At 40.8% G+C, this 26,912-nt stretch overlaps 4 protein-coding genes across 9 annotated transcripts in view; 3 read left to right on the plus strand and 1 right to left on the minus strand.

Annotated features, from left to right (window-relative positions):
• The first annotated feature begins 292 nt into the window (after positions 1-292).
• LOC120448283 (ecdysone 20-monooxygenase) lies at positions 293-7,777 on the plus strand. Of its 3 annotated transcripts, XM_039630212.1 has the most exons (7): positions 293-752; positions 5,269-5,563; positions 5,791-6,385; positions 6,455-6,632; positions 6,690-6,929; positions 7,001-7,216; positions 7,293-7,777. In XM_039630212.1, the coding sequence occupies exons 2-7, from the start codon at positions 5,275-5,277 to the stop codon at positions 7,401-7,403; spliced, it is 1,629 nt and encodes a 542-aa protein (XP_039486146.1). In that variant the 5' UTR covers positions 293-752; positions 5,269-5,274; the 3' UTR covers positions 7,404-7,777. The 3 variants fall into 3 exon arrangements, with proteins under 3 accessions (XP_039486146.1, XP_039486148.1, XP_039486147.1); XM_039630213.1 differs by lacking the exon at positions 293-752 and having other exon boundaries at positions 5,366-5,553; XM_039630214.1 differs by lacking the exons at positions 6,690-6,929; positions 7,001-7,216; positions 7,293-7,777 and having other exon boundaries at positions 5,791-6,389; positions 6,455-6,510.
• An 801-nt stretch (positions 7,778-8,578) lies between these two features.
• On the plus strand, positions 8,579-14,179 carry LOC120448172. Of its 3 annotated transcripts, none has more exons than XM_039630009.2 (5): positions 8,579-8,722; positions 12,801-12,854; positions 12,978-13,084; positions 13,322-13,482; positions 13,542-14,179. In XM_039630009.2, exons 2-5 carry the CDS (start codon positions 12,833-12,835, stop codon positions 13,777-13,779), a joined length of 528 nt encoding a protein of 175 aa, XP_039485943.1. In that variant the 5' UTR covers positions 8,579-8,722; positions 12,801-12,832; the 3' UTR covers positions 13,780-14,179. The 3 variants fall into 3 exon arrangements, with proteins under 3 accessions (XP_039485943.1, XP_039485945.1, XP_039485944.1); XM_039630010.2 differs by having other exon boundaries at positions 8,596-8,683; XM_039630011.2 differs by lacking the exon at positions 12,801-12,854 and having other exon boundaries at positions 8,579-8,811.
• Positions 14,160-17,851, minus strand: LOC120448171 (ATP-dependent DNA helicase Q5). Its single transcript, XM_039630008.2, has 5 exons — positions 17,657-17,851; positions 16,296-17,594; positions 15,786-16,237; positions 14,445-15,726; positions 14,160-14,390 (listed from the first exon to the last, which is right to left on the minus strand). The coding sequence occupies exons 1-5, from the start codon at positions 17,757-17,759 to the stop codon at positions 14,287-14,289; spliced, it is 3,240 nt and encodes a 1,079-aa protein (XP_039485942.1). The 5' UTR covers positions 17,760-17,851; the 3' UTR covers positions 14,160-14,286.
• Positions 17,852-18,335: 484 nt separating this feature from the next.
• The window catches only part of LOC120450376 (glypican-6), a 41,239-nt gene continuing 32,662 nt past the window's right edge, over positions 18,336-26,912 (plus strand). For both annotated transcript variants that reach the window (XM_039633366.2, XM_044006229.1), the window contains exon 1: positions 18,336-19,119. In XM_039633366.2, coding sequence (XP_039489300.2) covers positions 18,810-19,119 — 310 coding nt within the window. In that variant the 5' untranslated portion in view covers positions 18,336-18,809. The remainder of the gene's footprint in view (positions 19,120-26,912) is intronic.

Consider the following 26,912-nt stretch of genomic DNA (forward strand, 5'->3'; position numbering starts at 1 on the left):
GCTGGTCGAGATCGGGCAGAGACCGATCGATCGATCGTGCGATCGTTGGATCGTTGGATGTTGGATCGATCGTATCGGATCGGATCGATGGAAGCACTTGTTGCGTGGTTGGTGGTTCTCCATTAAATCGCCTCCCATCGCGAGCGCCGATCGTCACTTGAATGATAGTGTGTGTGTGTGTGTGCGTGAGTGCCGAGCGATCGTGCGCTGGTGTGTGTGTGTGCGTTGGGCTCGGCTCAGCTCAGCATTTCCCCCATTCAAAAAAACGGAGCGATTCAGTCTTTGACTTAGCGTCGCAGTTGTCGCAACCAAGAGACGCGGAGGAGATCTGAGATCGGAGATCGCAGATCTGGGATTCGGTAGCGGGCTCGGTCAATCCGGAGTATAGTAGTGCGTCCCTGGCCACGGTTTAAATATATTATTGTGTTTACCGTAACTACTTTACTAGAACATTAAACGCATCATACACGACCAACTAAACAATAGAGTCCAAGAGTGCAATTTCTGTCTGTGATTAGAAGTTTCTATTGTTTTCCCCGCACCAGAAACTACGATTATCGAAAGCTTTAAATAATAGCAACATTCAATGTGCAATGTAACGTGCGAAGTGATGCAACATTTAAATATCTGTAAAAAATTGGCAAATTGGACAGCGAAGCATTTCAAATGACAATGCCACCTAAAATTTCTACAAGTCGGATCTAGCCTGCTGTGGATACAAACTAATTGGATTTCAGAGAACCATTTAAGTGGTAAGTAACTTTTGGATTTTAAGGGGTCTTGACCAACACGAAATATGAAAATCGACAACTGAGTGAAATGTGTTCTTAACCATTAAATCAAAAATAATTTCCGCTAATTTCGTTCTGTTCTTTTACTTGTGCCAGGCACCATAAAGTGTTTAAAAGAGTTTTGTTTCTGTTTTCATATACTATTCCACGGATTATTCAATATACATATGTATATATTTATTATTTAAACAACCGACTGCACTGACTGCAGCAGCTCGCTTATAAATGCAATACTATTAAAATAAAATTGAATCGAACTTCAGAAAATGTATATATATGAAAACGAATATGCGTATGCGCGTATGAATCTTGGAAATAAATCGTGTTATACTTCGGCAAACAAACGCATTAAATTGCAATTAGCCCCTCAGCTCTTCAGTTCCCTTCCCACATCGTGTTAAAGTCATTTTTTATTTATTTATTAATTTTTTCTTCATTATTATTTCATATTTATCAGCGAACACGGGCGTTTTCAAGTGTAACGCAACAAGAAAATATATAAATAATCATTTTTTTGATGATTTTCTTTTGTTATCAATTATGTGAGGCAGCTTCAAGTTCATTATCATCATTAAAAAAGCGTCATCAACTGGTGGAGTTTCTCGTTTGTTGTGATTGCATCTGGTTTTGCAAATATCAGATTGTAAATTTAATAATTACCTGACCAAGTGAATGTCAATCAGTTACGTATGCATTTGAAATATTTTCCATTGGCTTGATTTTATTTATTTTCCTTAACTTACCTGAAATGCATTGACCGAGAGATTAAAAATAATTTTGGGTCGTTGTCGATGATGACACATTTGTGTTTAAGTCTGACTCGTGCGAGCAGTAAATTTATTGTTTTCAATTCATGAAAATTTAGATTCACCCATCTAAAAATGTACTACATGTTCTTAAGGTATTTATTTAGTTTTAATACTTATTTCAAACTGTTATTTTGGTCAGTTTAACTTTACCCGCTTGCACATCTCATTTTGTTATATACATAACTTTGTTTTTAATCAAGAAACCTCACGCGAGCTTTACGCAAATTTGATGACAATTCGCGACATGTTCTGCGATCATATTTCACCTTCCTTTTTCGATTGGGTTTCGATTTATTTGACAAACTTTGCTGATGCATCAGGAACGAATGTGGGGTGTTGGGCCAAAATGAATTTTTAAGTTCTTGGCGTCAGACTGTCCACAAGCACTCAAAAGCTGGACTAGAGGAGGAAATCGGAGTTAACATAATAATTTAACGTAAGTGCGACTGCGAATGCGTCTGCGCCTGCACACGTTGCCAAAAACCGACGACAGGCGGCAAAATGTGACACTATAAAAAAAAGTGAAATAATTAACCATTTTTTTTCGTCTGCTAATTTTTTTGCAAAATAAACAAGTTTATGTTTTCGTCAGAATTTACATACATCTATATATGTCGATTGATTATTTATTCGGTTTTTATTCGTGGCTATTTATATTGGCACATTTTTCACGTTTATGGCTCGGAATCAAGAACCCGCCGAAAAATGGCCCAAAGCTTGGGCCGCTGCGCAGTTACAGAAGACCCGAGCTCAGCTCAAACGGCTCGCGATCCGCAGAGCCAGACATCAGCAGATTATGTCACTTGTGCCACTCACATTCGTGTGGCCAAATAGCTATATACACATATATAGAGTGCACACGACCAGATATCGGCCGGGCTTCATGGTCACGGCCACCACCGACAACCTGGAAACGGGAAACTTGGCTTAACAATTTCTTTCCTCGGTCAGCTGTTTCCTACCTCCTTCGTTTGCCAAAAAAAAGTGTGGCTTAAAGAAGAAATAAAAAGCTTGTTTTAAAGTATAAAAATCTATATATAAAATAAAGTTAATTTCAAAGTATCACAAAAATGCTATGATTATTTATTTAAAAAACGGAAATTGTTTTGAAATTCGCAATACTATTTTTGGAAATTATTTTCTGTGTATCCATTATCTCGACTTTGGCTTTAGGCAAGTTCAACGTACGAAAGACGACGTGCAAACGGCGAGCGACAAAGTAAGCCTTGCAAATAGAAATAGAGAAATTTTCTCATTAGATTTTTGCCGTTTTGCCACTTTGCAGAGATCCTGGTCTAAGCCACGATCAAAACTTGCTTTCCGTCCCAGAACCCGCAGAAAACCGTCTCATGTTAGAAAGGCTTTAGAAGCTGGTTTGCCAAAAGAAAAGTGAAAGATTCGTTGGGCGACTTCAAATCAGGTATCTAATGATTACAGCAATATATCCCAAGTTTGTACATCTAAACTACATTATAACCTATTTTATAATAAATATTTTTAAACAAATATTTATTGAAAGGTTCATACATTGATCTTTAAAAATACTTATCAGCAAAGTGATATGTGCGTAAACTTGTATGGTACTTTTTCTTGAGTAATGTTTTCTGCTCCAAAACCTCTCTTCGTTTACCTTCCAAAATGAATTCTTAACCAACCATTAAGCCGCGTCATTCCCGGACACATAAACTTCGATTTCTTTTATAACATTTTTGTTGGGGTAAACAAAAATCGTGAATGGCCGTAGAACAAAATAGTCAATAAGAAAGAAGTGAAAAAAATCGAAATTGTTATTTGCGTCTTAACCCAATTAGGTGAGCTGTAGAAATGACGGCCAGAAATTGTGAAATTCCAAGATCAAAACAGAGCGGCGAAGAAAACAAAACCAGAGAGAAAGAACTTTCCCATCGTTTCTTGTTTTACATAATAATCGGTTACATAATATGCTTTCTACCCACCGCTGGGTGCTTTCTTCTCCTTCTTTTGGCCTGGAGCTGGGTGCTTGGAGCTGGTTTCCAAGCCGGTTTTGGCCAGCTGCTATAGCTCCTCCATATATATAACTCTTGGCCGCTTCTAACGCAACTCTAACGATGAGAACGAGGTGGAGTTGTGAGTCGTGAGTGGATCCCATCTGCATATTAATCAGAGAGTTAGCCGTAGAATGGGGCCGGTCCAGAGAAGAATTCGCAAGAATTCTTATTAAAAAGCGAGTTTGTGTTTTTGTTGTTCTAAGCACGTTGGAAAAGTGAGAAGCGCATAGAACGGCGCACGCGTCGCGCTGAGAAGCGATCTCATGATCTGATGAGATGAGGAAGTGATTAAGCCCCCAAGAAGGAAGTGCTCGCCTCAGATGTCTGTGATTTGTATTTCCAGTTTATTTTCTTCTTTCTGTCTATTTTTTTTCCTCTACATTTGCACAGGCCTATTGGCGATCCGCAAATTTGCATTAATGGATAGATTTGCCACACCTCTCCCGCCGCATATCACGCACATTTCCATGTGAGTGGCGTCACGTAGATAAAGACATTACTTACCTGTGCCCGAAGACTTCTTATCTGGCCCTCTGATTCTTTTGCAAATACCATTTTTTCGGTAGCCCAAATTCATCGTGAGGTTTTCTATTCGTACACCGCATTTATTTGCCAAGCGATCGTGTGGCTGTTCTGTTGTGTGGCTAGGGCAAATATTAGAATCGATCATCTATCAGTGGTTTTTGATTCTGTTTTTTGTGTTTAACCGGGCAGTTCATTAATCACTTTGAGCAGGTAGCCCCCATGAAGTTTAAATCGATTTTCATCTTATTTATATAGTATTTTATATCCGGTTGGCAATAGGAATAGGAAAAAGGTTTCGACGCAGTGGTCTTATAAGAACAAGGAGAACAGTCCATCTGAAATTAAACCAATAAGAAAAAATAGGGCTTCTCCTCTTTGTTATATCCCACTTCGTTTACTTTTACTAGCACACCCTTTTATCAATTATCAGATTATCAAGTCGAATTTCTGATATAAATACCTTAACACTATAAAATTTTATAGTAAGGGTATGGTAGGTAATTATCTTAATTTTATTATTATTAGATAATAAAAATGTAATGCTAGATTAATTTAATTTCAGATTATAAATAAACATTTTAAATGGCCAAGTTTTTCCTACACAAAATAATAGACTTGGTCTTGCTTTTTTTTTGCGTTATAAACACTATTAATCTAAAAATCTTTTGTCTGTGTTATCCCCAATAAAGATCGCAATTTGTAGGCCTTTGCAATCTTTCGAAATTCGCAACACAATCGTTACACACATTTTTTGGGCTATTAACCTTGAACTTTATCACGCCAATTGGGACATTATCTTATCTAGTGTGAAAACCCAGAAAGCTTGTTTCTTTTCTGCCAGACATTTGCCTTGCAGAATAGCCAAAAAGCCGAGAACCAAGAACCGAGAACAAAGTGTTATCGCCTGTTGCCAATAATAATGCAAAATCGATGATCAGTTGCTGTGACCAAAAAAAAGCTATATAAAGTCAAATACAAATTAGTCGACCGGTTGGCATCGATTCGAAACGAAACGAAAGGCCAGACTTCAATTAAAGACCTAGAATTGCTGGCGGGAATTAGCATAAGTGCCTCCAAAGCGGATCAAGACAGTAAGACCCAGAATTCTAATTGCAGCGCCCCATGGTAATGGCCGTGATACTCTTGCTGGCCCTGGCACTCGTACTCGGCTGCTACTGCGCTCTCCATCGGCACAAACTGGCTGATATCTACCTCCGGCCGCTGCTGAAGAACACGCTCCTGGAGGACTTCTACCATGCCGAGCTGATCCAGCCGGAGGCGCCAAAGAGGCGAAGGCGCGGCATCTGGGACATTCCCGGGCCAAAGAGGATTCCCTTCCTGGGCACCAAGTGGATATTCCTGCTCTTCTTTCGCCGCTACAAGATGACCAAGCTGCACGAGGTATATGCGGGTAAGACACTATCTAGTTAAGAAAGTTATTAAGGTCCGTCCCTATTCAAAGTTCTCTTTAAAAACACGTCTTGAAAATGGGTTTTTGTTCTAAGCTCTATGAATATATAGCTTTAGGTAAATTGTGTCATTTAACTTAGAATTTATACACATGGAATATAGAACATAGCGAGTTGTGTTTATTTGTAGATTAAGTTGCTAAGTATTAAAAATATATGTACATTCTAGATCTGAACAGACAATATGGCGACATAGTGCTGGAGGTGATGCCCTCCAATGTGCCCATAGTGCACCTGTACAATCGCGAGGATCTGGAGAAGGTGCTGAAGTACCCCAGCAAATACCCATTCCGACCTCCCACCGAGATCATCGTGATGTACCGTCAATCCCGACCGGATCGCTATGCGAGTGTGGGAATTGTGAACGAGCAGGGACCAATGTGGCAGCGCCTGCGATCCTCCCTGACCTCCAGCATTACTTCTCCCAGGGTCCTGCAGAACTTCCTGCCAGCGCTGAATGCGGTGTGTGATGATTTTATCGAACTACTGCGAGCTAGGCGGGATCCGGATACACTGGTGGTGGCCAATTTCGAGGAGCTGGCCAATCTGATGGGTCTGGAAGCTGTGTGCACCTTGATGTTGGGCAGAAGGATGGGTTTTCTGGCTGTCGATACCAAGCAGCCGCAAAAGATCAGCCAACTGGCAGCGGCAGTGAAACAGCTTTTCATCTCCCAAAGGGACTCGTACTACGGTCTGGGTCTGTGGAAATACTTTCCCACCAAAACCTACAGGGACTTTGCCCGCGCCGAGGACTTGATCTATGAGTAGGTACACAGAACGTTGGACTCCCAATTCCATCTATTTCCATCTAACTCAAATCGCTCTCCACCCAGTGTGATCTCCGAGATCATCGATCATGAGCTGGAGGAGCTCAAGAAGTCGGCTGCCTGCGAGGATGACGAGGCTGCTGGATTACGGAGTATCTTTCTCAACATTCTGGAGCTTAAGGATCTGGATATCAGGGACAAAAAGTCGGCTATCATAGACTTTATTGCCGCAGGCATAGAAACGGTGGGTGTTTGGTTGTATTTTAAATTGAATTCCTGTTAAATAATTTTAACTTTTTAGTTAGCTAACACTTTGTTGTTTGTGCTGAGTTCGGTTACCGGAGATCCTGGGGCCATGCCCCGCATCTTGAGTGAATTCTGCGAGTATCGGGACACGAATATCCTGCAGGATGCCCTAACGAATGCCACATACACAAAGGCCTGCATACAGGAGTCCTACAGACTGAGGCCCACAGCCTTTTGCCTGGCCAGGATTCTGGAGGAGGACATGGAGCTATCGGGCTACTCGCTCAATGCAGGCGTAAGTTACAATCTACTTAACAATTCCTATAGTTATGCTTAATTAAATTTAACTTCTTTAATGATCTTTAGACCGTGGTGCTTTGTCAAAACATGATAGCCTGCCACAAGGACAGCAACTTCCAAGGAGCCAAGCAGTTCAGCCCAGAGCGTTGGATTGATCCTGCCACGGAGAATTTCACGGTGAACGTGGACAATGCCAGTATTGTGGTGCCCTTCGGAGTGGGTCGGCGATCGTGTCCAGGAAAGCGGTTTGTGGAAATGGAGGTGGTGCTGCTGCTAGCAAAGGTGCGTATAGTCTATATACCCCAGGGATCGTATTCCAAGGATCACTGAGTTAATCAACCATTTTTAACTTTCACAGATGGTCCTAGCCTTTGATGTGAGCTTTGTGAAACCGCTGGAAACGGAGTTCGAGTTCCTGCTGGCACCCAAAACTCCACTCAGTCTTAGACTCAGCGATCGGGTTTTCTGAAAATGGGTGCTGCGGAAAACTGATCCCCCAACAGTGCCTACCCTCAGGCGTCTTGTATCAAATACAACTAGAATAGCTAAGAACTGAACCATTAAGTAAAATTAATGTAAAATATGCTTAGGTTTCTACACATATCTGAATGCATATTAATATATGCATATCCTTTATCCCTGATGAGCCAGCATCAGCAGCCTAGTCCTGTGAAGCAATCAAAAAAGAGCTAAACCAATTAAAATAATTTTACAATTTTATGCTGACTGGATGTAAAGTAGATTAAGTTGTATATACAAACGGCATGTTTTGTTGTAATTACTTCTTAATTTTATTATTAGTCTTAGCAAATAACTAGCAGCAATTGTTTTTGAGAGTTCTGTAAACGGAAAGACTGTGTTTAAGTTTTGTTTTTCACGATTTTAACAGTTTTACATATTTTCTGTACATAGTTTTGCAAAAGTTTGTCACTCTAATTATGTACAGTTTAACTTTAATTGTATTTATTCAAGTGTTTATACTGCCTTTGTCTTTATTTCATCTCTACATCTGTGAATATTTTTGTTAAAAGAAAACAATAATTAAACGAAATGAATTGACATTAAACAGAAATCAAATGATAAATGTTATAATGATAATTATTGAGGTATATTCCATTGCTTATAGCACAGGAGCAAAGCTTTAATGCCTTGTTATTTAAAAATTTTTTTTTTTCAGTTTGACCTATGCTCGATTTATTTTATTTTGCACACTGCAAAATAACTCTAAAACATATTTTTTAAAATACCTATACTTTTCTTGCTGTTTTTATGGCACGTCTTATAGGTTTTGGTTGGCGTCTTTGCTATTATAGCAGGAAATTTCATAAAAGCTTTTAACAGTCGCTTCCCACTAAGCCGGGTTTTGTTTTTAAAACCATCTTTTAAAAATTGCACATATTTACCTCAAAATTTAATAGAGCATTTTAAGTCTAAACAAAACTGATGATTAAATTGTTTGCATACATGGCGTGCAGGTGCTAATTTCCAAGCCGCCGTAAAATGAGTTAATATTTGTTCAGCAAGCGGTGACACAAGTCTTGGGCACAATTCTCTTTGGGAAATACTCTCTTTTTTTGGGCTGTGGCTCAATACCTCGTTTGGCGGGCTTTGGATTCGGTTTTGGGTTCAGGTTACAACAGTTGTCGTTGGCGTGTCGTCGGTTTCAGAGGTTTTTTTGAAAGACGGTTTTTTGAAAACCTATTTCCGCTCTGAGTCGCAGTTGAAACTGAGCTACTGAAACTATTCAACGCGCGTGAAAGAATCCATTAATTTATCTGTGTATTTAGTGTGAGATAAAACTTAACAGCTAACCCAAATCATTTGGCTGCACTTGTGTACCGCACCTCTCTGCAACTCAACGAAAAAATTTGAAAAATGTAATATAATAACCCAAAAACGAAATTCTAAGTAAAATCTAAAACCAGTTTGTCGTTTGCTCGGCAGTCACTAATGTTTAAACGAGTTGGAAATGCACTAAACAGAGAAGAAAACTAAAGTTTGTTCAGCTTCCGTCGCAGTTTCGATTCTCCCCCGAAGATCTGATCTTCTCATACAAATGGAGTCTGTGAGATCGGAGGGCCCCACCCAGAGCTAATTGTACATCGAACAAGCACAGATACATATAATAACTACATAACTACATCAGCAAGACGATCGCAGTACTTTGTTGTTATTGTTAGACATGCTAATTTTGCACAATCTACACACAGCAGTACACTGGCTAACACAAATTAGTTTGTTTAATGTGACTCACTGACAATTTTCTCACCGCCAATGCGGCCCCTCCCCTTTGATGCAGCTTTAATTAGGCGACAAATACTGGGCTTATAAAGCGAAAAAATACTCATCTTACGTTAGCGTTAAAACAATTAGCTGGTGCTTAACTAAAGTATGTGTATTCCTGAAGCAGTTCAGTTAATGATTTGCCTTATTTCTTTATAGTTCTTAAAAAGAAAGTAAATATTCAAATGCTCTTGGTTGAAAATGTGCCAGTGTTTAAACGGAATGGCAAAAACTCTGAACCCATCTGTTTATATTAGCACTCAATTACACGTTTCGTGTGCAGAAGTTCCCTTTTGGGAGCCAAAACCCTTTTCGATTCAATACCAATATCATTTATGGACACTGACCTTCAGTGACAGGCCCGACACGAAACAATAACAGTGACAGTAACGCCAGTTCACTCATGGCAAATCCCGACGAGCCTTGGCCAATTGCTTTGGCATTGAATTTACTAACAACCCCTAAGGGAGTCGCCTAGAAAACTCCCCCAAACACCAGCCACCCTCATGAACCCGTCACCATCACGCCCACATCGCAGAATGTTGCATGTTTAGGGCTAAGCCAAGTTTTTCCGCACTTCCAAAAGCGGTGTGGGTCTCAAAGGGGTCAAAGGCTACTGCAGTAGCAGTTATTTGCAAGAATATCTGAATTATATGCAAAAAATGGAGCCATGAACAAAGTTCCCATTGATAAGATTTTTACGACTTGCCATTACTTTAGTATCACCAAAGTAATAAGTGAAGTAAAAAAAAAGGAATAGATATTTTTTTATTCTTTTTTTTTTAAGTTAGATTTTATGAACTCCTTGTTGGGCCAATTTATTCTTTAAGCTCATTTTTTAAAAGAAATAGTACTCATTAAATTATTTAAATATTTTCCTTAAAAAAATTACAGTATTTAAGTTAAAGTAAAAAGAAAAATTCCTACCAAAACTCATACACCATATAGCCATAGAGGGTATTGGCCATGTTTGGAAAACGCAGCTGGAAAATCGCGAACTGCCCTTCGCGGGGAGTGAAAACTATGGCGATGACCAAGTACAGTAGGCGCCTTTTGCATATACATATGTATTGGTGTTTGAGGTGGTTCTGCCCTCTCACTCCCCCATCGTCCGTCCCTGTCGCTCTCGCCTGCAACCAGTTTGCAGTTGTGCATATCAATGCAAGTGAGTGGAAGGAGGGGGTGGGAGGAGGGGCAAAAAAGGGGGCGGTAGGCAAACAAGTTTTGTTGCATTTTTCAATTGGCCAAGACTGCGATTGAAAGCTGAGAAATACAGATAAAACAGATGATGTCGTTGTTTGGTTTTCAGGAAATGATTCTTATTTAGGAAAATTAAGTTGGGGTTGGCTTAAACAAATACTTTGGCTAGAATCCAAGAACCAAAACAAAAACGGAGAGCCGAGTCATTGACCCAAAACTCAGACCAGTTATAGGGCTGCTCAGCATGAAGAAAGTCCCTTTTGAGCCTGAAAGCGAAACGAGGTTAATTCACAGTGCTGGCCAGCAGATTATGCCCACCTTTCGAGAGAAAATATCCCCGTTGAAAATACGCAGGTGTGGCAGGTAGTCGAACTCTTAGGCACGCTCTTTAAGCCAAATGCTCTTTTTTTCTAAAACAAGTTTTCTTGGCCCATTCGTTTTGTTTACCTTTTTTTGTGCTTCGTGGCTTGTTGCGTGTGTTTTGTTTGGTTTCTGCTTTTTGGGCTTTCTTCTAAGCGCCGCCGAAGAAAACTTGTTTCATTTTTTGGTTCAAAGGGGTGCTGCGGGGTGTTCGAGTGTGGGCCAAAACGTGAACCACTCGTTAGCAACAACACGCAAACAGTTGAGCACTGAAATTCCTATCTGGAAGAGCCACATATTCGAAAATTAGTGAGCAGATTTAATGGGAACTCTAACACTACTCTATGTTTAAAAGGAATTTTTTAAAGTGTGCAAAATGTGCCTTCAGATATTTTTTAAAAATGCATAAATATGTCATATGCTATTCTTTTTCCTTAAACAATTGTAGTTTCAAGACACTTTTATATATACTTCAACTTTTCTATCCTTAAATAATTGAATTAAATACTTCGAATGCACAGGAAATAGGAAGATTGTTTAATTTCGTGCCATTGCTTTTAATTATTAGTAGTTTCCTTTGCCTATTTGCTGTTTTCCTTTGCACCCAGAACCTAGACACTAAAATGTTTATTAGCTCCGAACCTTCGCTTGGTAAAGAGGGAGTGTCTTGGGACCATTTGATATCTTTCTCTCCATTTTTCCCTATAGCTCTTTCCCTTCGCACTCCCTTTCACATTTTCCCCCTCACCCCACGCAGTGAAAGTTATGCGTGGCCCTTTTTTAGGGTTTTGGGTCGAGTTTCCAGTTTCATTTCGAGTTTGACTTATTTTTTCCGGTTTTTCCCTCGCACTTTAATTGATGTTTATGGGGTTACGCATCGCGGGGTTAACTAGCACACTTCCCTCCCCGTCGCCCGCCCCCTCACTTTTGCTGTACGTGCCTTTGGCTAATATTGGGATTTTATGCTTTGTTCTTTATGTGATGCAATTGGCTTCAATCAATGGGGGCCATTGTTGCTCATGAAGTGGAGATCCAATTCCCCACTTTGTACACGAAAAAAACGAATTACGGGTTATGATAGACAAGGAAAATCATAAAAACTTTAGCCGAGTATCAAATAATACAAATCTTTGATTTTAAGCTGTATAATATTTATCATATAGTGTTTTTTAAACTATTTACAGTTTTAAGAACACTAAAATATTATGAAAATGCAGAAGAGAACAAAAGCAAATTTTAACTTATTTATAACTATATCGATAGCGTTGTTAATAAATTAAAATATTGAGAACTTCGCACTCATGAATGGCAATAATATTGTAACTTTAACTATAGTTGAACTTTTGTTGAAATTTCTCATCAGTTTAAGCAGACTTGATATATCAACAATGGGTTATTTTTCGGTCCGTTCCCCTTTTTTTTAGTGTAGAGCCAGAATAAATAACTATAACTCTATAACTCCATCAAAACGTGTTGAACTGAACAGTGTCCGAAAGAGGTGACAATTGAGCGACACTAGCCTCTTTGTCGGTATGCAATTAATAATTGAACATAATGGAATTATAGATGAAGGTACACAAGGCAGCGATTATAGTTGGATTTATTATTCATACGACTGACTTTTCGATGCAAACTCACGTAGGCTGCTCGCATTCCCAGCTTGAATTTGGTATGCATCTCGGCACCTCACAGGCGAATACGGCCCCATATGTTCTTATAAAGATTTTATACCCCACCCAAAAGTCCCACACACCCCATAGATGAGATCATCGCTGAATGTGCCCTTAATCAATACGGTCTGCAGCTGGATGTATTTCATGTGGGAGAGAGGAGACCTTCGGCCATTAATTGACACAAATCCGCAACAGAACGTAGATTGTTTGGTTTTACTCGTTTGCACGCTCCACCGAGCATCCAATAACAAATATCCGATAACCCAGACATGGAGGCCAAAAAAGGCCATTAAACCCGAGTTTAACTGAACACTAAAATGCCTAAATTGAAGATTCCGTTTCCTCTGTAGGTCGAGAACGTATCCAAATCAGACTCTGCAAAATGAGCTACTTGCGATCGATAGGTACATATACAAAGAGTTTTATTGTCATTCTCTACTCGCTCCGAGCAAATGCCAAAGTGGCCAAAAAACCAATTGGTGTGGTAGTGTTTTTTAATTAATTAATTGTTTAATTGCTCGGTGCAGAAATCTCACGCGTCGAAATGTCGCCGGCTGACGATAATTCCTTTGCCACAACGCATGGAAACAAAAAGGCCACCTACACGGTGATATGCATCAAGATTGTGGAATTGGTGAGTATTTGTTGAATTAAAAATTCATTGAAATATAAACCTTTGAAAAGAAAGTTAAAAAGTTAAAGGCATCTCCATTGGCTCCTGAAAAATCTGATAAGAAACAGGCTGCATGGTGTCTTATAACCTTCTTTAAAGATTGAAGATTTGAAAAGGCTTTCAAATAATGCCTAAAATTGATTTGAATGATTTATAACTAATTAAATTTATGAAAACCTTTAACCAAATACTTAATAGTGCCTGCTCATATGCTGCTTGGGTCTGATCGACGAGCCGGCCACCAACTCTCACCTGCGGGTGTTCATCACTCCCCGAGTTGCTTCCCTTTGCTATGTGACCTTTGGTGCCCTGACCATCTACACGGCGATCTATCTGATAATGGCGCTCTTCGGTGACTTGTAAGTTGAAAGCTTAACTAATATTTAATTAATAACTGATAAAATTAATATACTAATAGGACTCCATGGCGTACGGCTACCTTGTGGAACCTGGTGGCCTTTGTGCTCTTCGTGGCCGTGACGGCTCTGCTCTTCCGGGATTGGTCCACCACCAAGGATCGCAACTACTGGCACCCGAATATGCATCGCTTGGATCTCGTGATGGCTTCCGCCTCGATCGCCTTGGTCACCTCGCTGGTCTACTTGCTGGACATTCTCATCACCCTGCGTTTGGGTGTGCACGGCGATCTGGAATGACATGGTCTGCCCCGTAGAGTTTGGCGGGAAAGAGGTATCCACTCGATTCTCGCCTAGCTTGGACTGTAATATTTATAGCTCCAGCTTAGAAGTAAGAACCCCGTTCGCATCCCCGTCTCCCAGCTAATTGTAATCCCACGAGAAAACAAATTGCCATCATCGAATCGAAAATGTACAAAATCGACGCCCGAGAAGGTTTAAAGTTCTTAATCGGCTGCCCTGTTTTGTTTTTTTATATAAGCTTAATTACATCGAGCATCACGAATGTTATATCTAACTCAATTAATAAATAAGGTCCAACGCAAATAAATTTTGTACGAGCGAATATTTTTCGAAATTAATCTATTTCCTTTTGAAACTGTCCAAATAAAAATGTCGTATTTTAATGTATTATTGATAATTTATGTGCTTATTATATACAAAAATATTGATTAACGAAAATAATATTCTACAACTGTTAACAAGGCAAAACAATGCGTTGTGATGAAATCATGCGGAGTTTTTTAGTCACTTGGATTTTATGAAATATTTCTCAATGTCTTGATCGTTATTTATCATCTGCAGACCATGAAAGGTTTCCTTTATATAGCACTTCCCAGCATCGCCGTCACCTAGAGTTGTATGATTCATTTTAAAGGTGTTAACAGACAGTAAGTATATCTTACCCAAGCTTCCGTCACAAATCCGCTGAGTGAGCAATTTGGCCAAAGCTTTAAAAAGTTCTTTGGTGGCTATTTTCCGCTTATAATACGGATTCAGCCACTGCACCACATTTTTGCTGACATCGGTTTTCTGCTGCTTCGTTTCTGGTTTTGTATCCTTTTGTAAGCTTCTGGAGTCGGATTCCTTAGGATGTTTCTTATGCTCACCTTCCTCGCTCACGCCTGCTAATGATTCCTTTGATTTTTGTCTGCTGGATGCATTGCCATTACGGTCTCCCTCTTTCTTAAGTTGTAATTCGTTGTGTTGTAGTGATCTTGTGGCTTCCCTACTCTCTAATTTATTTTCCTTAACTTCTTTTTTGTCCAAACTTCTTTCCTTAACTTCTTTTTTGTCCAAACTTCTTTCCTTAACTTCTTTTTTGTCCAAACTTCTTTGCTTAACTTCTTTTTTGTCCAAACTTTTTTCCTTAAGTTTGTTTTGTTCCAGCAACTGCCGTGCTGAAATAAATCCTAGTGCTTCAAGTTTATTATTTGACTTGTCTTTCCTTTCCTTTTGTATGCTTCTCTCTAACTTTTCATCCTTAAGAGCTAATTCTTCAGGTACGCTCTCTAGTTTTAATTTCTTCTCATCGAGCACTTGTCGAGCAGTTTTAAAACCATTCAAAGGTTGCTCTATCTCCTCTTCGGACTCGCTTTTAAAGGAACCAAAAAGATGTTGCATACTGGACGCTGTCTTTTTTGAGTCTTTCTCCTTGGGTTGAGTTTCATGCGAAACTCTCTTTTTGCGATGGGTGTCATAGCTCCCATCGCCATTCGACATCAATTTAAATTTCCTTTCTCCAATTATGCTGTCGGGCTGGAGTTCAAGTTCGCGATCAGAAGTTTCCGGGGTCACGGATTCCTCCTTGACAGGATTGAAAGGAATTTCTTTAGGTGCGTTCTCTTCTACATCCATCTGATTGTCTGCAGGTTCTTTTTTAATATTTACACGTTCCTCTTCGAATAACGAGTCCATCGGTTCTTCTTTTATTTCTTTTTTAAAGAAGGAGGAAATCGATGTCTGCTTGCTATTTTCCTGCTTAAATCCCTTTCTTTCCTTTAAGGCTTTTGGTACCTCCTTAAGGCTTTGTGGTCTTTGTTCTTCCAGTTCTTTGAGTTTCCGCTCAAAGTAGGCCACGCTTCCACCTGTCCAAGCACCCTTAGAGCTTGTTTCGGGCTTCGGAATATAATCCACCAAGAGGGGCAGTAATTTAGTTTTTCCTGTGAGTTGCTTGATTGTGGATATCTATTGGTGAAACAAGTTAATAACATCATGCATACCTTGTGGCGATAAATGTGTCTTACCTCTTTGACTAAGGCATGTCGGTACATATTGGCCACCTTATTTTGGCGAAACACGTCATACTCCATATCCACTGCTATTGCCTCATAGTCATTGTATTTGAGTGCACTTTTTGGCTGCTGCTCTGTGTCATCTTTGCACTTATCAACATTGGCTTTGAGTGCATCGATTATAGCTGTGAGATATTTTTCCCGATGAGTGGCTTGAAGTCCAGCGATTTTCTTTTCCGTGGCCTCCGCCATTCGGACGCGAGATATTTGAGCAGCTGTTTCCTGTTCCAACTGCCTAGCTGCGCTGATTTGTTTTCGCAGTTTGAACTGTTGCTTGATGAAATCCTCCGATTCCTTTTTGGCTCTCTTGGCCATTGAAGAGTGGCTCTGACCAGAATCGTCATCTGAGCCGGATTCCCCAGCCGCATACTCTTGGGCAGCACGCTTTATACCAGGTCGTCCACCTAGTATATTATAAAAAAATATACTTATTAAGAAAATTAAGGAAGTTTTAAAACTCACCCTCGTACAGATCTGCGCAATCCTGTAGCGAAATGTGCGACTTAAAAGTATCATCCATACATAATCGATGAAACATCTCCAGTGCCTTTTCCGCTTTCTTGGGACGCTTGCAGACGTCGCATTGCCCATTACAATCTGGAGCTGGATCTCCAAAGAAATCCGAAAAAAGTTTATGTCTGCAGGTGGTACGCTCGCAGAACTCCGTGATCTTCTCAAACTGTTTGACTGCTCTCTCCGTAAGCAGCTCTTTGTCACCCCGACCCCTAGCTCTATGCGCATCGTTTTGGAGCAGGAAACGTATACTTTTGACATCTTCACGTCCGTAGTATAGTCTACAATATGACTGCAAGCCATCGCGTCCAGCACGACCAGATTCTTGATAATAGGCAGCCACGTTCTGTGGTACATCCCAGTGGATGACGAAACGCACACTTGGTTTGTCCACACCCATGCCAAAGCTATTGGTTGCGCATATAATGGGCTGATCACCACGCATCCACGCTTCTTGGACCTCGGTACGTTCCCCTGTTTTCAGACCAGCATGATAGGCCACTGCTCCGATTCCCTGTTTCGTTACTCCTATAGCCATGCGTTCCACTTGGTCTCGAGTCCGGCAATATACGATTCCACAGCCCCTTTGGGGTTTGGGTGTATCCTTAAACTCCTTCGGGTCGCCCAAACAGTGTCTGGCGAAATCGGCCAGGTGCTGAAAGTCATCCTCGATTGAATTTTTGTACACAATATCGTAGAAGAGGTTTTTCCGGAAGCTAGGAGTGCTAAATTGAGCCACGGGCTGGTGGAGGCGCAACTGCTTATATATGTCCTCCTTGACTTCCCGAGAAGCTGTGGCAGTCAGGGCCAGCCAGATGACGTCCGGATATTTGGAACGCAGCTCACCCAGCTTTAGATAATCAGGTCTAAAGTCGTGACCCCATTGACTAACACAATGGGCCTCATCCACCGCAAAGTAGGCAAGCTTTTTGTGTTTATGGAGCGTTTGCAGCAGCTCTTGGAAAAACTTGGTGGCTGCCTGTTCCGGGGTTATATAGAGAAACTTAAGGCTGGTCTTCACCGCCTTTAAGTCCATTATAACACGATCCCTTTCCTTGGTGCTCATCTTGGAGTTCAAAGAATCCGCCGGCACTTTCAGTTTCGTCAAGTGATCTATCTGATCCTTGATCAAAGCCAAAAGTGGAGAAAAAACAATGGTTATTTGATTCTCTGACATCAACCCGGGCAATTGGAAGCACAGGGATTTGCCCGAACCCGTGGGCATCGACACATACACATCCTGCTTTTCTGTAAGGGAATTACGAGAGGTATTATCTGCGAGATTGGGTAAGAATTTGGCCCATATTCACTTTTGACAGCGCACTTTACTGCCTTTTCCTGTAGCTCCGATTTAAATTTCGAGTGGCCGAAATGCTTTTTCAGCGCCTCGTGCACAGCGCATTCCTGCGTCATACTTGGGCCGTTCTGTAAATTGCGTTTTATTTAAATAAACATTGTTTTCCTCCTAGTCAAAACTCGTTGCCGCCAAAACAGCTGGCTTAGAGATGAACAATGCGACTGGATAGTGGTGACATCTGTTATCGATAGAATTTCTTTACCGATAGCGCATATTTGCAAAAAAGTGAGATAGCTACACCTTATGTTTAACGTTTTGAAACAATTGTTTGCGTTCAATAGATTTTGCTACCATTTTTTTTTAACCTATGTAAGCTTTATATCTTAATGCCAATATGTATACATATTCTCGTTTTAGCGCAAGCACGAGTGGCACAAGCTTAGTTTCTTAAGCATCGGCAGCATACTATGTATAATTTTATCCAAAGGCAAGTCCATTTATTACAACGTAAACATTTTAAAAACAACGTAAAATGGTCGTAATTTGGTATGGAGTTAACATAGTCCAGTACCACTGTACATACCGAAAACGCTCCAATACGATAGACATCGATAGCCGCGGTCAGCAATCGATAAGCCTACGCTCAAAAGTCATCGGCAGCAAGCAGTCGAAATTCAAAGAGACTCCTCAGTCAAAATTTTACAGCCGACTCGCGAGCACGCGCTGTGCTGCTTTTTCCTGCGTTTCGCGCTTTGCTTTCAATTCGCCTTTCGTCGTCGTGGGTGCGTGTGTGTTGGTGCGAGTGCGTCTATGTGCAGTGCGTGTGCCGCTATTTGTTAATTGTTAATAATCCCGATTTAATAACACCCGACGGCCATGCTGCACTTCAATTGCTTCTGAACGCAAAATGCACACTGATAAACGCAAACGACAAAAATAAAAGTTAAAATAATAATAATGCCGGCAAACAAAGCGGTGTATTAGTGTGCGTGTTTCAGTGTGGGTGTCTGCGTTTGCCAAAAATATTTACCGCAAAAAGAACAAACACAATCAAAGCAAATATTAATCGAAGCCAAACGACAACAAACGCCGGTGAAATTTGCCCTATCTCTCTCGCTCCCTCTTTTTTCTCCAAAATAAAGAGAGTTATTGAAAGAGTTATCAAAATGCTACACCAGCAGCAACAACAACAGCATTTGCATTGCAGAAGAAAAGCAACAGCAACAACAACTGCCCGCCTTGTGATATTCAGCAGTCCTCTTCTACTACTACTGCTCACCACCCACTTTCCGCCCACCGTGCAAGCGGACAATGGCCCCGCCCCCCAACTGGCCGCCCTCGCAGCCCCCAATCCAGCGGGGGGCGTGGCAGGGTCCTCGATCATCGATCAGTTCAGTCCTAACTGCAGTGCTGTGACACACATTTTCCAAGCGAGAGGAATCGATGCCATCGAAATTCCCCAGAAACCCAGTAACGGTAAGTCCCATATTACTAACCAAAAGCTTTATAAATAAATAAATATCTCCAGAAAAGAAAACGTTATATATCATCATTGTAAATATTTAAACTTTAAATAGAGTTACAATTATGTAAATCTTTTGTGTGAAATGTTCCTATCATTACAGTTTTAATTTAGTTTCGAAATCATCTCGTAGATTTAAAGATATTTTCATTATGTAATAACATAGACATCTTTCCTCTGTTATAAAAAATATGATCTAAAAAACTATAGTTTTTTAGTATGTTAGTTACATGTCTCTTACTGCCTTCGCATATGGTTGTCAATAAAATAGTACAAATTTTAATTTTTAGTACTGTTCCAAGTTTAGATCTCCAATGTAATAAAAAACTCAAAACAACTTGAAACTAATATAAATCATTGTACCAAAATATTGGTACTGCCCGAAAAAGAACGCGTATATTTCATAACAATGGTAAATTGCCGGAGATAAGAAACAAGTTTGATTCGCAAGGGAACAAAGAGAACTCGCTTTCAAATTGGGCGAATCCGTGATTCATTCTGCTCCTTCAACGCGTCTGCCGAACTCCCTTTCCTCCCCCCTCCCCGAAGGAAATAAAATTCCAGGCAAATCAACTCGCAATGCGAATAAGCAGCAGCGCAAGACAGGCTCTAAATAAGAGAGAGTCCGTCGCGGAGAGCGTGTCCATCCCAGAGATCTTGGCGCATGCGTCGCCTGCTCATCGCAGCCCCCATTCCTGGCCTACCCCCATCCCCATCCCCCGTCCCATTGCTAGCCGGTGGGGGCAAAGGGTTCCAGTTTCCAAGACCAGTCCGAAAGGCAGAAGCAGCCGCAACGAAAAATCTCAAGAAATTCCTTTTTGATGAACAAAAAAGGGAAATAAAACGAGAAGAGCGCAGGCATACAGTAGAGCAGCGATGGCGTGAACTGCTGGATTGTAATTCTTATTTAAAAATTTTCAACATAACATTCATTTTGTATTTTCCCCATGCAGCTTTGTATTGTAATATTAAAGTATATTTCAAAATATTACTGAAATTCCTTAATAAGAATTTAAGGAATGTCTGCAAATCTCCTTTAAAGACCTTGGACTGTGTCCATTTACAGGCTCTTTGCCTAGTGCAAGAGCAAAAATGTTGTCACACCGCTTTTACACATCGTTCGATGGGGTAGCAGGGGAGGAGCGGAGGAGGGGGCCGCGGCCTCGATCGCCTGTGGGTTTTAGTTAATTTGTATAAATCCTGAATTAATCACGCTTAATTGCAATAAGTTGCGCAGCCCTCTCTTCGTCGCTTCCAGTCTATCTCTTTCTCTCTCTCTCGGTCTCTCTTTGTTTGATTTGTTGCCAGTTGCCAGGTAAACTGTTGCAGCCTCTGCCCTTTTGCCCCTCCCCCTGCTCCTGCGCATACCCCTGCCCCTCCTTTGGCCCTTTACCTGCGCCCTGCCTTTGTTTATTTTTGGTTTTCAACGTTGCCTGATTGGTTTTTTCCCTCCCGATATGTTTTCCTTATTCTTTATCTTTTGGTCAAATGCATTGCGCGTTGCGTTGCGCTGCGTTTCGTTCATAATTTCATGGAAATGCCTGTGGGGGAGGGGGGCCGATGAGGGGGCGGGGTGGCCAACAGGTAGAGTGGTCAGTTCTCGAGTTCCCTTTTGTGTTGTCTTTGATATTAATCAAGGTGTCATTGAAATCGTTTAAATTATGCAGTTCAGGATTTTTATTCTCTGTCGGCATTTTTATGTGAACCTTTTACTTCCCGATCAACTCGAACACCCCTCCCTTGGGCCAAAAAAAAAAAGAGTGCACTCGAATTATTAATGTTGAGCTTTAAATAATATTGTAATTAGTTTTGCTAGTTGCGATAGAAAGTAAGCAATAAATACATTTTTGTTGACACATTACGATTTTATTCATGTTCATATACAAACAAACAAACAAAACACAAAAAAAAGTAAATAAATAATAAATTATTTTGAATAGAAAAATGATTATATCAGATTTCCTAAATATGTGCTAAAAAATTTCATAAAAATGTGCTAAAAAATTCTATACATTCCATTTTCCTCAGTGCACAGCCTCTCTTTCCGTCTTTCACCGTGTGAGTCATAAATTCTTGTGTTGCGTCCTCTCTTCTCGTTCACTTCTTTCCATTCCCCTTCCCCTTCCATTCACCTGACTCCCCACCCCTCGCACCTTGTCCGCCTGATAAGCGCCAGCATTTAGATAAAGTTTCCGACCTGTTCTTTTCCCATGCCTTCTCGAATTGCCCAACTGGGAACTACTTTTGCGGTAGGTGTTTTTAGGGTCTCTGGATGGAGTGTCGTGGTTTTGTAGGCCAGCTAACTGCTGAGGCTGTGCCACCAGTTTGCCTGATAAAGCCAAACTCCATTTGTGATAGGTGATTCCTACAAAAGTTGACGTAAGAACAGAGAGAGGGAACTAGTTTATAAAACGTAGACTTTTTGGGGCCATCATATTGTCGTAGGGAAGTTCCGAAAATTGGTTAAGGTTGGACTTCTCTGAATAAAAGTATATAAAGGGGATTAGAAAGTTCGATTTGAATACATAATAATGTTATTTAAATGAAAGAATATGTTGTGAAATAACTAAATATGTTAAAACCTAAAACCATTACTATATTTGCCAAGAGAAAATTTCGTACAAAAATGTTAAGTAAAATTTCATTCAGTCACGTTTAGGTGTTTTTGAGGCCAATTTCCCAGCACTCTCATCTTCACACTTCAGGTGCATTCCTTTCATTGAACCATGAAAAGCAACAAACATGGGGCAACAACAACTGCATGACACCTTCCGTGCTGCACAAACAACAAGCACGGCAAACAACAACTACAGCTGCCACTTAAACGCTTCATTAAAGCTGCACTTCCTGTGCCACATCAAAAAGCTGTGCGAACCCACTTTAACCCTAACCCCCTGACCCCCCTGACCCCCCTGACCATCCTGCTCGGCTCGCCATCATCATCATTGGTAGGCAGGCACTTAGCTGAAATTGTTTGCACAATTTAAACAGTTCGCAAAACATTAAATCGTTAAAAATAATATCAGAGGAGCGGGCAAGAGAGGCTCAATGCAGAGGGAAGACTCGAAGATCGCAGCTTAAAATACCCTTTAAATGGGATTTGCATAAAATAAAGTCAATAGTTTAAATAGTTTTTCACTAGCTTCGTAAAATGCAGTACATATTAAATGACTTTGAAAATCTACCAAAACCTATACAAAATATATAAATATATAAATATATAAAATATAAATATATAAATAAGAATTTTTGTACTATTTTACATATTTGGTATCACCCTTAGATAAGGTATTGAATACTCTTTTGAGGCAACCAACGAAATTCCCACACAGAAATGATCACCTTGCTTCCTCTTATGCTGCATCTCTTTCTCATACATTAGCCATCTTTGTCTGACTTTTGCCAAAAGAAATTTGCAACAGAGCTGATTTTAGCTTACTGCGCTGCTGTGCTTGTTGCATTCCCGCACTGAAAAAAAATCAGTGTATATTTTGCCTTACAAAACTTAAATATATTGTTACTTGTACATATGATTTTAAGCCACTTAACGTTTTCCGGAATATTTTTCACTAGTTTTAACATCACTTTAATGTGCACAAAAAACGAATCACCGAATCTTCATTAATTTTATTTCCGTGCACGGTTGCTCCACTTCGATGGCGTCTCCACTGGCTGCACTGCATCCGCCGACTGCCCCCGACCGCCCCCTCATCTCGCCCGCTTCAAGGCAACCACCGCACGACTATTAATCATTTTCCAGCAACCAAAACTGAATGGCCCATCTCGCTCTCTCTGCTTCTCCCTTTCTCCCTCTTTGGGCCCTTTTCTTTAATTATACCCGTTACTCGTAGAGTAAAAGGGTATACTAGATTCGTTGAAAAGTATGTAACAGGCAGAAGGAAGCGTTTCCGACCATATAAAGTATATATATTCTTGATCAGGATCAGTAGCCGAGTCGATCTGGCCATGTCCGTCTGTCCGTCCGTCTGTCTGTCCGTCTGTCCGTCTGTCCGTCTGTCCGTATGAACGTCGAGATCTCAGGAACTACAAAAGCTAGAAAGTTGAGATTAAGTATACAGACTCCAGGGACATAGACGCAGCGCAAGTTTGTCGATTCAGGTTGCCACGCCCACTCTAACGCCCACAAACCGCCCAAAACTGCCACGCCCACATTTTTGAAAAATGTTTTAATATTTTTTCATTTTTGTATTGGTCTTGTAAATTTCTACCGATTTGCAAAAAAACTTTTTGCCACGCCCACTCTAACGCCCACAAACCGCCCAAAGTTGCCACGCCCACACTTTTGAAAAATGTTTCGATATTTTTTCATATTTGTATTAGTCTTGTAAATTTCTATCTATTTGCTAAAAAACTTTTGGCCACGCCCACTCTAACGCCCACAAACCGCCCAAAGCTGCCACGCCCACACTTTTGAAAAATGTTTTGATATTTTTTCATTTTTGTATTAGTCTTGTAAATTTCTATCTATTTGCCAAAAAACTTTTGGCCACGCCCACTCTAACGCTCACAAACCGCCAAAAACTGTCCTTCGCACTTACACTAGCTGAGTAACGGGTATCAGATAGTCGGGGAACTCGACTATAGCGTTCTCTCTTGTTTTTTTTTCTTTTTTTTTGCACTGTCGCATTCCTTGGCCGTGTAAAAGGAAGAAACGAAGCGAGCGGTTTATATGGCACTAAATCATCATCATCTTCATCGGCATCGTCGGCGTGTGATCATGTGATATATACTTCTGCAATTGTTGACCATTGTATGGAGGAGGATTGGGATTGGGCATGGGCTTGGGTTTGGATTTGGGTTTGGGTTTGGGTTTCGATTGGAATGCAGATTAGATAGGGCGGGGGATATAAACGAGTAGGAGTTGCTGTCTGCTGTTTGTTTATGGGGTCATTGAGGGGATAAATGGGGTGTTTATCACAAGGGCCATCCGCATATTGGAGTTTGGCTTTAGTAATATGAAAACTGAAACGTATGCAGCTTGGATCTTGTTAATTTATCAATATATGATTCCCAAGCTGCTTTAAAAGCAATAATTGAACAATATGATTAACAAACAAGCATTAGCGAGCGATCAAAAACCCGGAGCACCTCTGATAACCCATTAAACTAGATCACCTAACACCTGGTAAACCAAAAGCTTGCCAAGGGGTTCCACTTATAAAACGCGATCGTGAGAGATAGCAAACTCTTTCACGCGATCTCGGTCCATAATACGCCATAACAATTACTCAGCTGCTAGGGGCTGCTCTTAACCATCGAAAGATCATCGCTTGGCGATCTCAAAACCCAGCTGGTGCTGGTGCTGGTGGTATCTGATCCATTGATCGTTGCTGGCATTCCAGACATTTCGCCTACAAAGTCAACACTTGCCGAGATTTCTCGCACTAAATATCTCGGAGATCTGGGCAATTTCGCGTAATTAGCTGACGATGCTGACAGAAATGGGATCCCCCAGTAGGCAGCAGCTGCTGTGGGATGACTGTGACAACAAAGGCCAAAGGAATCGTCAGCGAATTTTCTAAGAATGAATCCTGTAGATCGCGGATGATTCAAGTTGGATTCGAGCAAGGGATAAAATGAAAACGAAACCAAAACCAAAACCGGGACAAAGTGAACGATCGTGGCTTAGCCAACGACTTAATTGCCGGCAAGTGTCGGTGGAGGATACCAAAAATAGGTAGAGAAGAGAATCCCAGACTCTCGGCCAGACTTCCAACATTCCCAGTCATCTCGGGCAGGTCAAACGTGGCCACTTTATGGAGCGAGATAACATTTTGCCTGTGTGGTCTCACCTTAGTTGCCGTCTCTTTCTTCTTCTCCTCTCGCTGTCTCTTTCGCGGTCTCAACTCCTTAAACACGTTCTCGGTGCATTCCGCGTCCATTTCTTGCCTTCATTCCATCGGAACAGTTGAAGCAATGACTTTCATATATGGCCATCGTTGAAATGCCTTTTTCGGGAGTGCAGCCAACGAAAGAAAGAGATGCATTAACAGGGCCAAAAAGAGATAGATGGTGGTGGTGGCATTTTGTTGTTAATTTATTTTTGTGGTTTCTCTGGACCAACTTCACCCCAACACCTCTGTGTAAAGTCCAAGAGAATGCCTTTCAAGGATATTCCCTATGCCAAAGATATTCCAAAAATGTGGTTACCCATTCTCACGGTCTGATTTTCATTTTTGGTGCCATGAAGACGTTACAGCAGCATATTGCAAAAGCTATTTCCATTTTGAAAATTAACATGACATACAATATTTTAATATGGGCAATGAAATGGGTAACTTATTTGGTGATAGTTATTTTAAAAATCTCGTTACACTTTCTCACGCTCTGATTTTCATTTCTGTACCAAAGATTACGCAGTAGATGGTTGGATAATTACATAACTTAAAGCCCAGCAATTAGCCACGCCTCTAAAATGGTAGCGCCGAATAACAATTACATTTAACATGTTTATTAATAAGCCAGAGGATGGCTAGGATGGATAGAAGGGGGTACGGGGGTCTCAGCCATTTGGCGGCTCCATTTGACCAAAAAGATAATTAAGCAGTTAACCAGCTAAGAGCCGCAGATGAAGCTGTGGCCGCGGCTCCACTACCTTGTTTGGTACTTCACTGGGAAACTCTGTGGCCCCCAAAGACCCGACCCTCCCGCAAATCTCAAACCTTTTTAGCTTCACCCACTTTTGAGTCTCGAGCAAATGAAGCATTAAATCGTGCAAACAAACAAGCGAAACAAACTCACAACTACAACAAAGTTATAAACGCCGACTCTAGATAATAATAGTAGGCAAAGTGCAGGAGAAGGAACGGCAGAAAAGGGGGAGTGACAGTTGGGAGGAGGCAGCCAGCATTTACATAATGAGCATGTTGTATGTTGTGGGTTAAGACTCTTCTCTGCCGGCTCTCCAATCTAGGAATGCCAAGAAAGCGAAGTTTGCAAAAGATTTAAGTAGAGTACGGAGTTGAGGGAAAAAACGTGGAGTGGGGTTGGAGCAGTGGGCGGTTCTTGAAAACTTTGTTAAGAAATCTTAACTAAGAATGAGTAGAAAATGAAGGCAGACGGTAATTAAATGAGTGGAAACACTTTTCTTGGGAAAACTTTTCATAAAATAATAATATTTTGGGAAAAGAAAACTTTTTTTTAAGCAAGCTGTAAAAGTGTAAAAAATTTAAACTCTTTTGATGTCCAAGAAGGTTTATATAATATTTTAACTTTCATAAAAGAGTAGGAACCATAACTAAATACGAATCTTTATGAATAATTTTGCGCTACCCTGAATTCTATTTGACCCCTTATTGGTCCTTAAATAACTTGAAAAATCTGCATTGCATTCGATCCGCCTGCATATGATCCAGAAAAGTAAACCTTGAATTAGTTCTCTGTGGCAAATCATTGGCCTCTTCTTTAGCGATCCTCATTACCCATTTTGATGCACCGACTCCCTCATCAACCACCAGTTGGTCACAGACGATCCTTGGTCTCCCCTCAAAACAGATTACAAGCTTCCCATGGCACACAGCACTGAAAGAAACTGTAGTGCCTAAAAGCACATGTACTGGAAGTTTGTTTGCGTTTTTATTATGTCTTCTAGTAGCAACATGATGATATTTCTATGTGTATCCAGAATCCAGGCAACGGCGAGTGCCTTCGGTTATTTTCATTGCCTGGCGAGCATGACGAATGCCAAATTGCCGGGGCCAACAGCTCAGGAGAACCTGAAGCCGCC

The sequence above is a fragment of the Drosophila santomea genome, chromosome 3L (genome assembly GCF_016746245.2).
Source record: "Drosophila santomea strain STO CAGO 1482 chromosome 3L, Prin_Dsan_1.1, whole genome shotgun sequence".
NCBI classification, from domain to species: Eukaryota; Metazoa; Arthropoda; class Insecta; order Diptera; family Drosophilidae; genus Drosophila; species Drosophila santomea.

What these genes read in the sequence shown, in the direction of transcription:
- LOC120448172 (XM_039630009.2), top strand. Translation starts at nt 12,833, where the DNA reads ATGAGCTACTTGCGATCGATAG. An exon ending in GAGCTACTTGCGATCGATAG is followed by an intron (nt 12,855 to 12,977) that starts GTACATATACAA and finishes TGCTCGGTGCAG; the next exon opens with AAATCTCACGCGTCGAAATG. An exon ending in GCATCAAGATTGTGGAATTG is followed by an intron (nt 13,085 to 13,321) that starts GTGAGTATTTGT and finishes AATACTTAATAG; the next exon opens with TGCCTGCTCATATGCTGCTT.
- LOC120448171 (XM_039630008.2), bottom strand. Translation starts at nt 17,759, where the DNA reads ATGACGCAGGAATGCGCTGTGCACGAGGCGCTGAAAAAGCATTTCGGC. An exon ending in AGTAAAGTGCGCTGTCAAAA is followed by an intron (nt 17,595 to 17,656) that starts GTGAATATGGGC and finishes ATTCCCTTACAG; the next exon opens with AAAAGCAGGATGTGTATGTG. An exon ending in GATTTGTGACGGAAGCTTGG is followed by an intron (nt 14,391 to 14,444) that starts GTAAGATATACT and finishes ATACAACTCTAG; the next exon opens with GTGACGGCGATGCTGGGAAG.
- LOC120448283 (XM_039630212.1), top strand. Translation starts at nt 5,275, where the DNA reads ATGGTAATGGCCGTGATACTCTTGCTGGCCCTGGCACTCGTACTCGGC. An exon ending in GCTGCACGAGGTATATGCGG is followed by an intron (nt 5,564 to 5,790) that starts GTAAGACACTAT and finishes TGTACATTCTAG; the next exon opens with ATCTGAACAGACAATATGGC. An exon ending in GCTACTCGCTCAATGCAGGC is followed by an intron (nt 6,930 to 7,000) that starts GTAAGTTACAAT and finishes AATGATCTTTAG; the next exon opens with ACCGTGGTGCTTTGTCAAAA.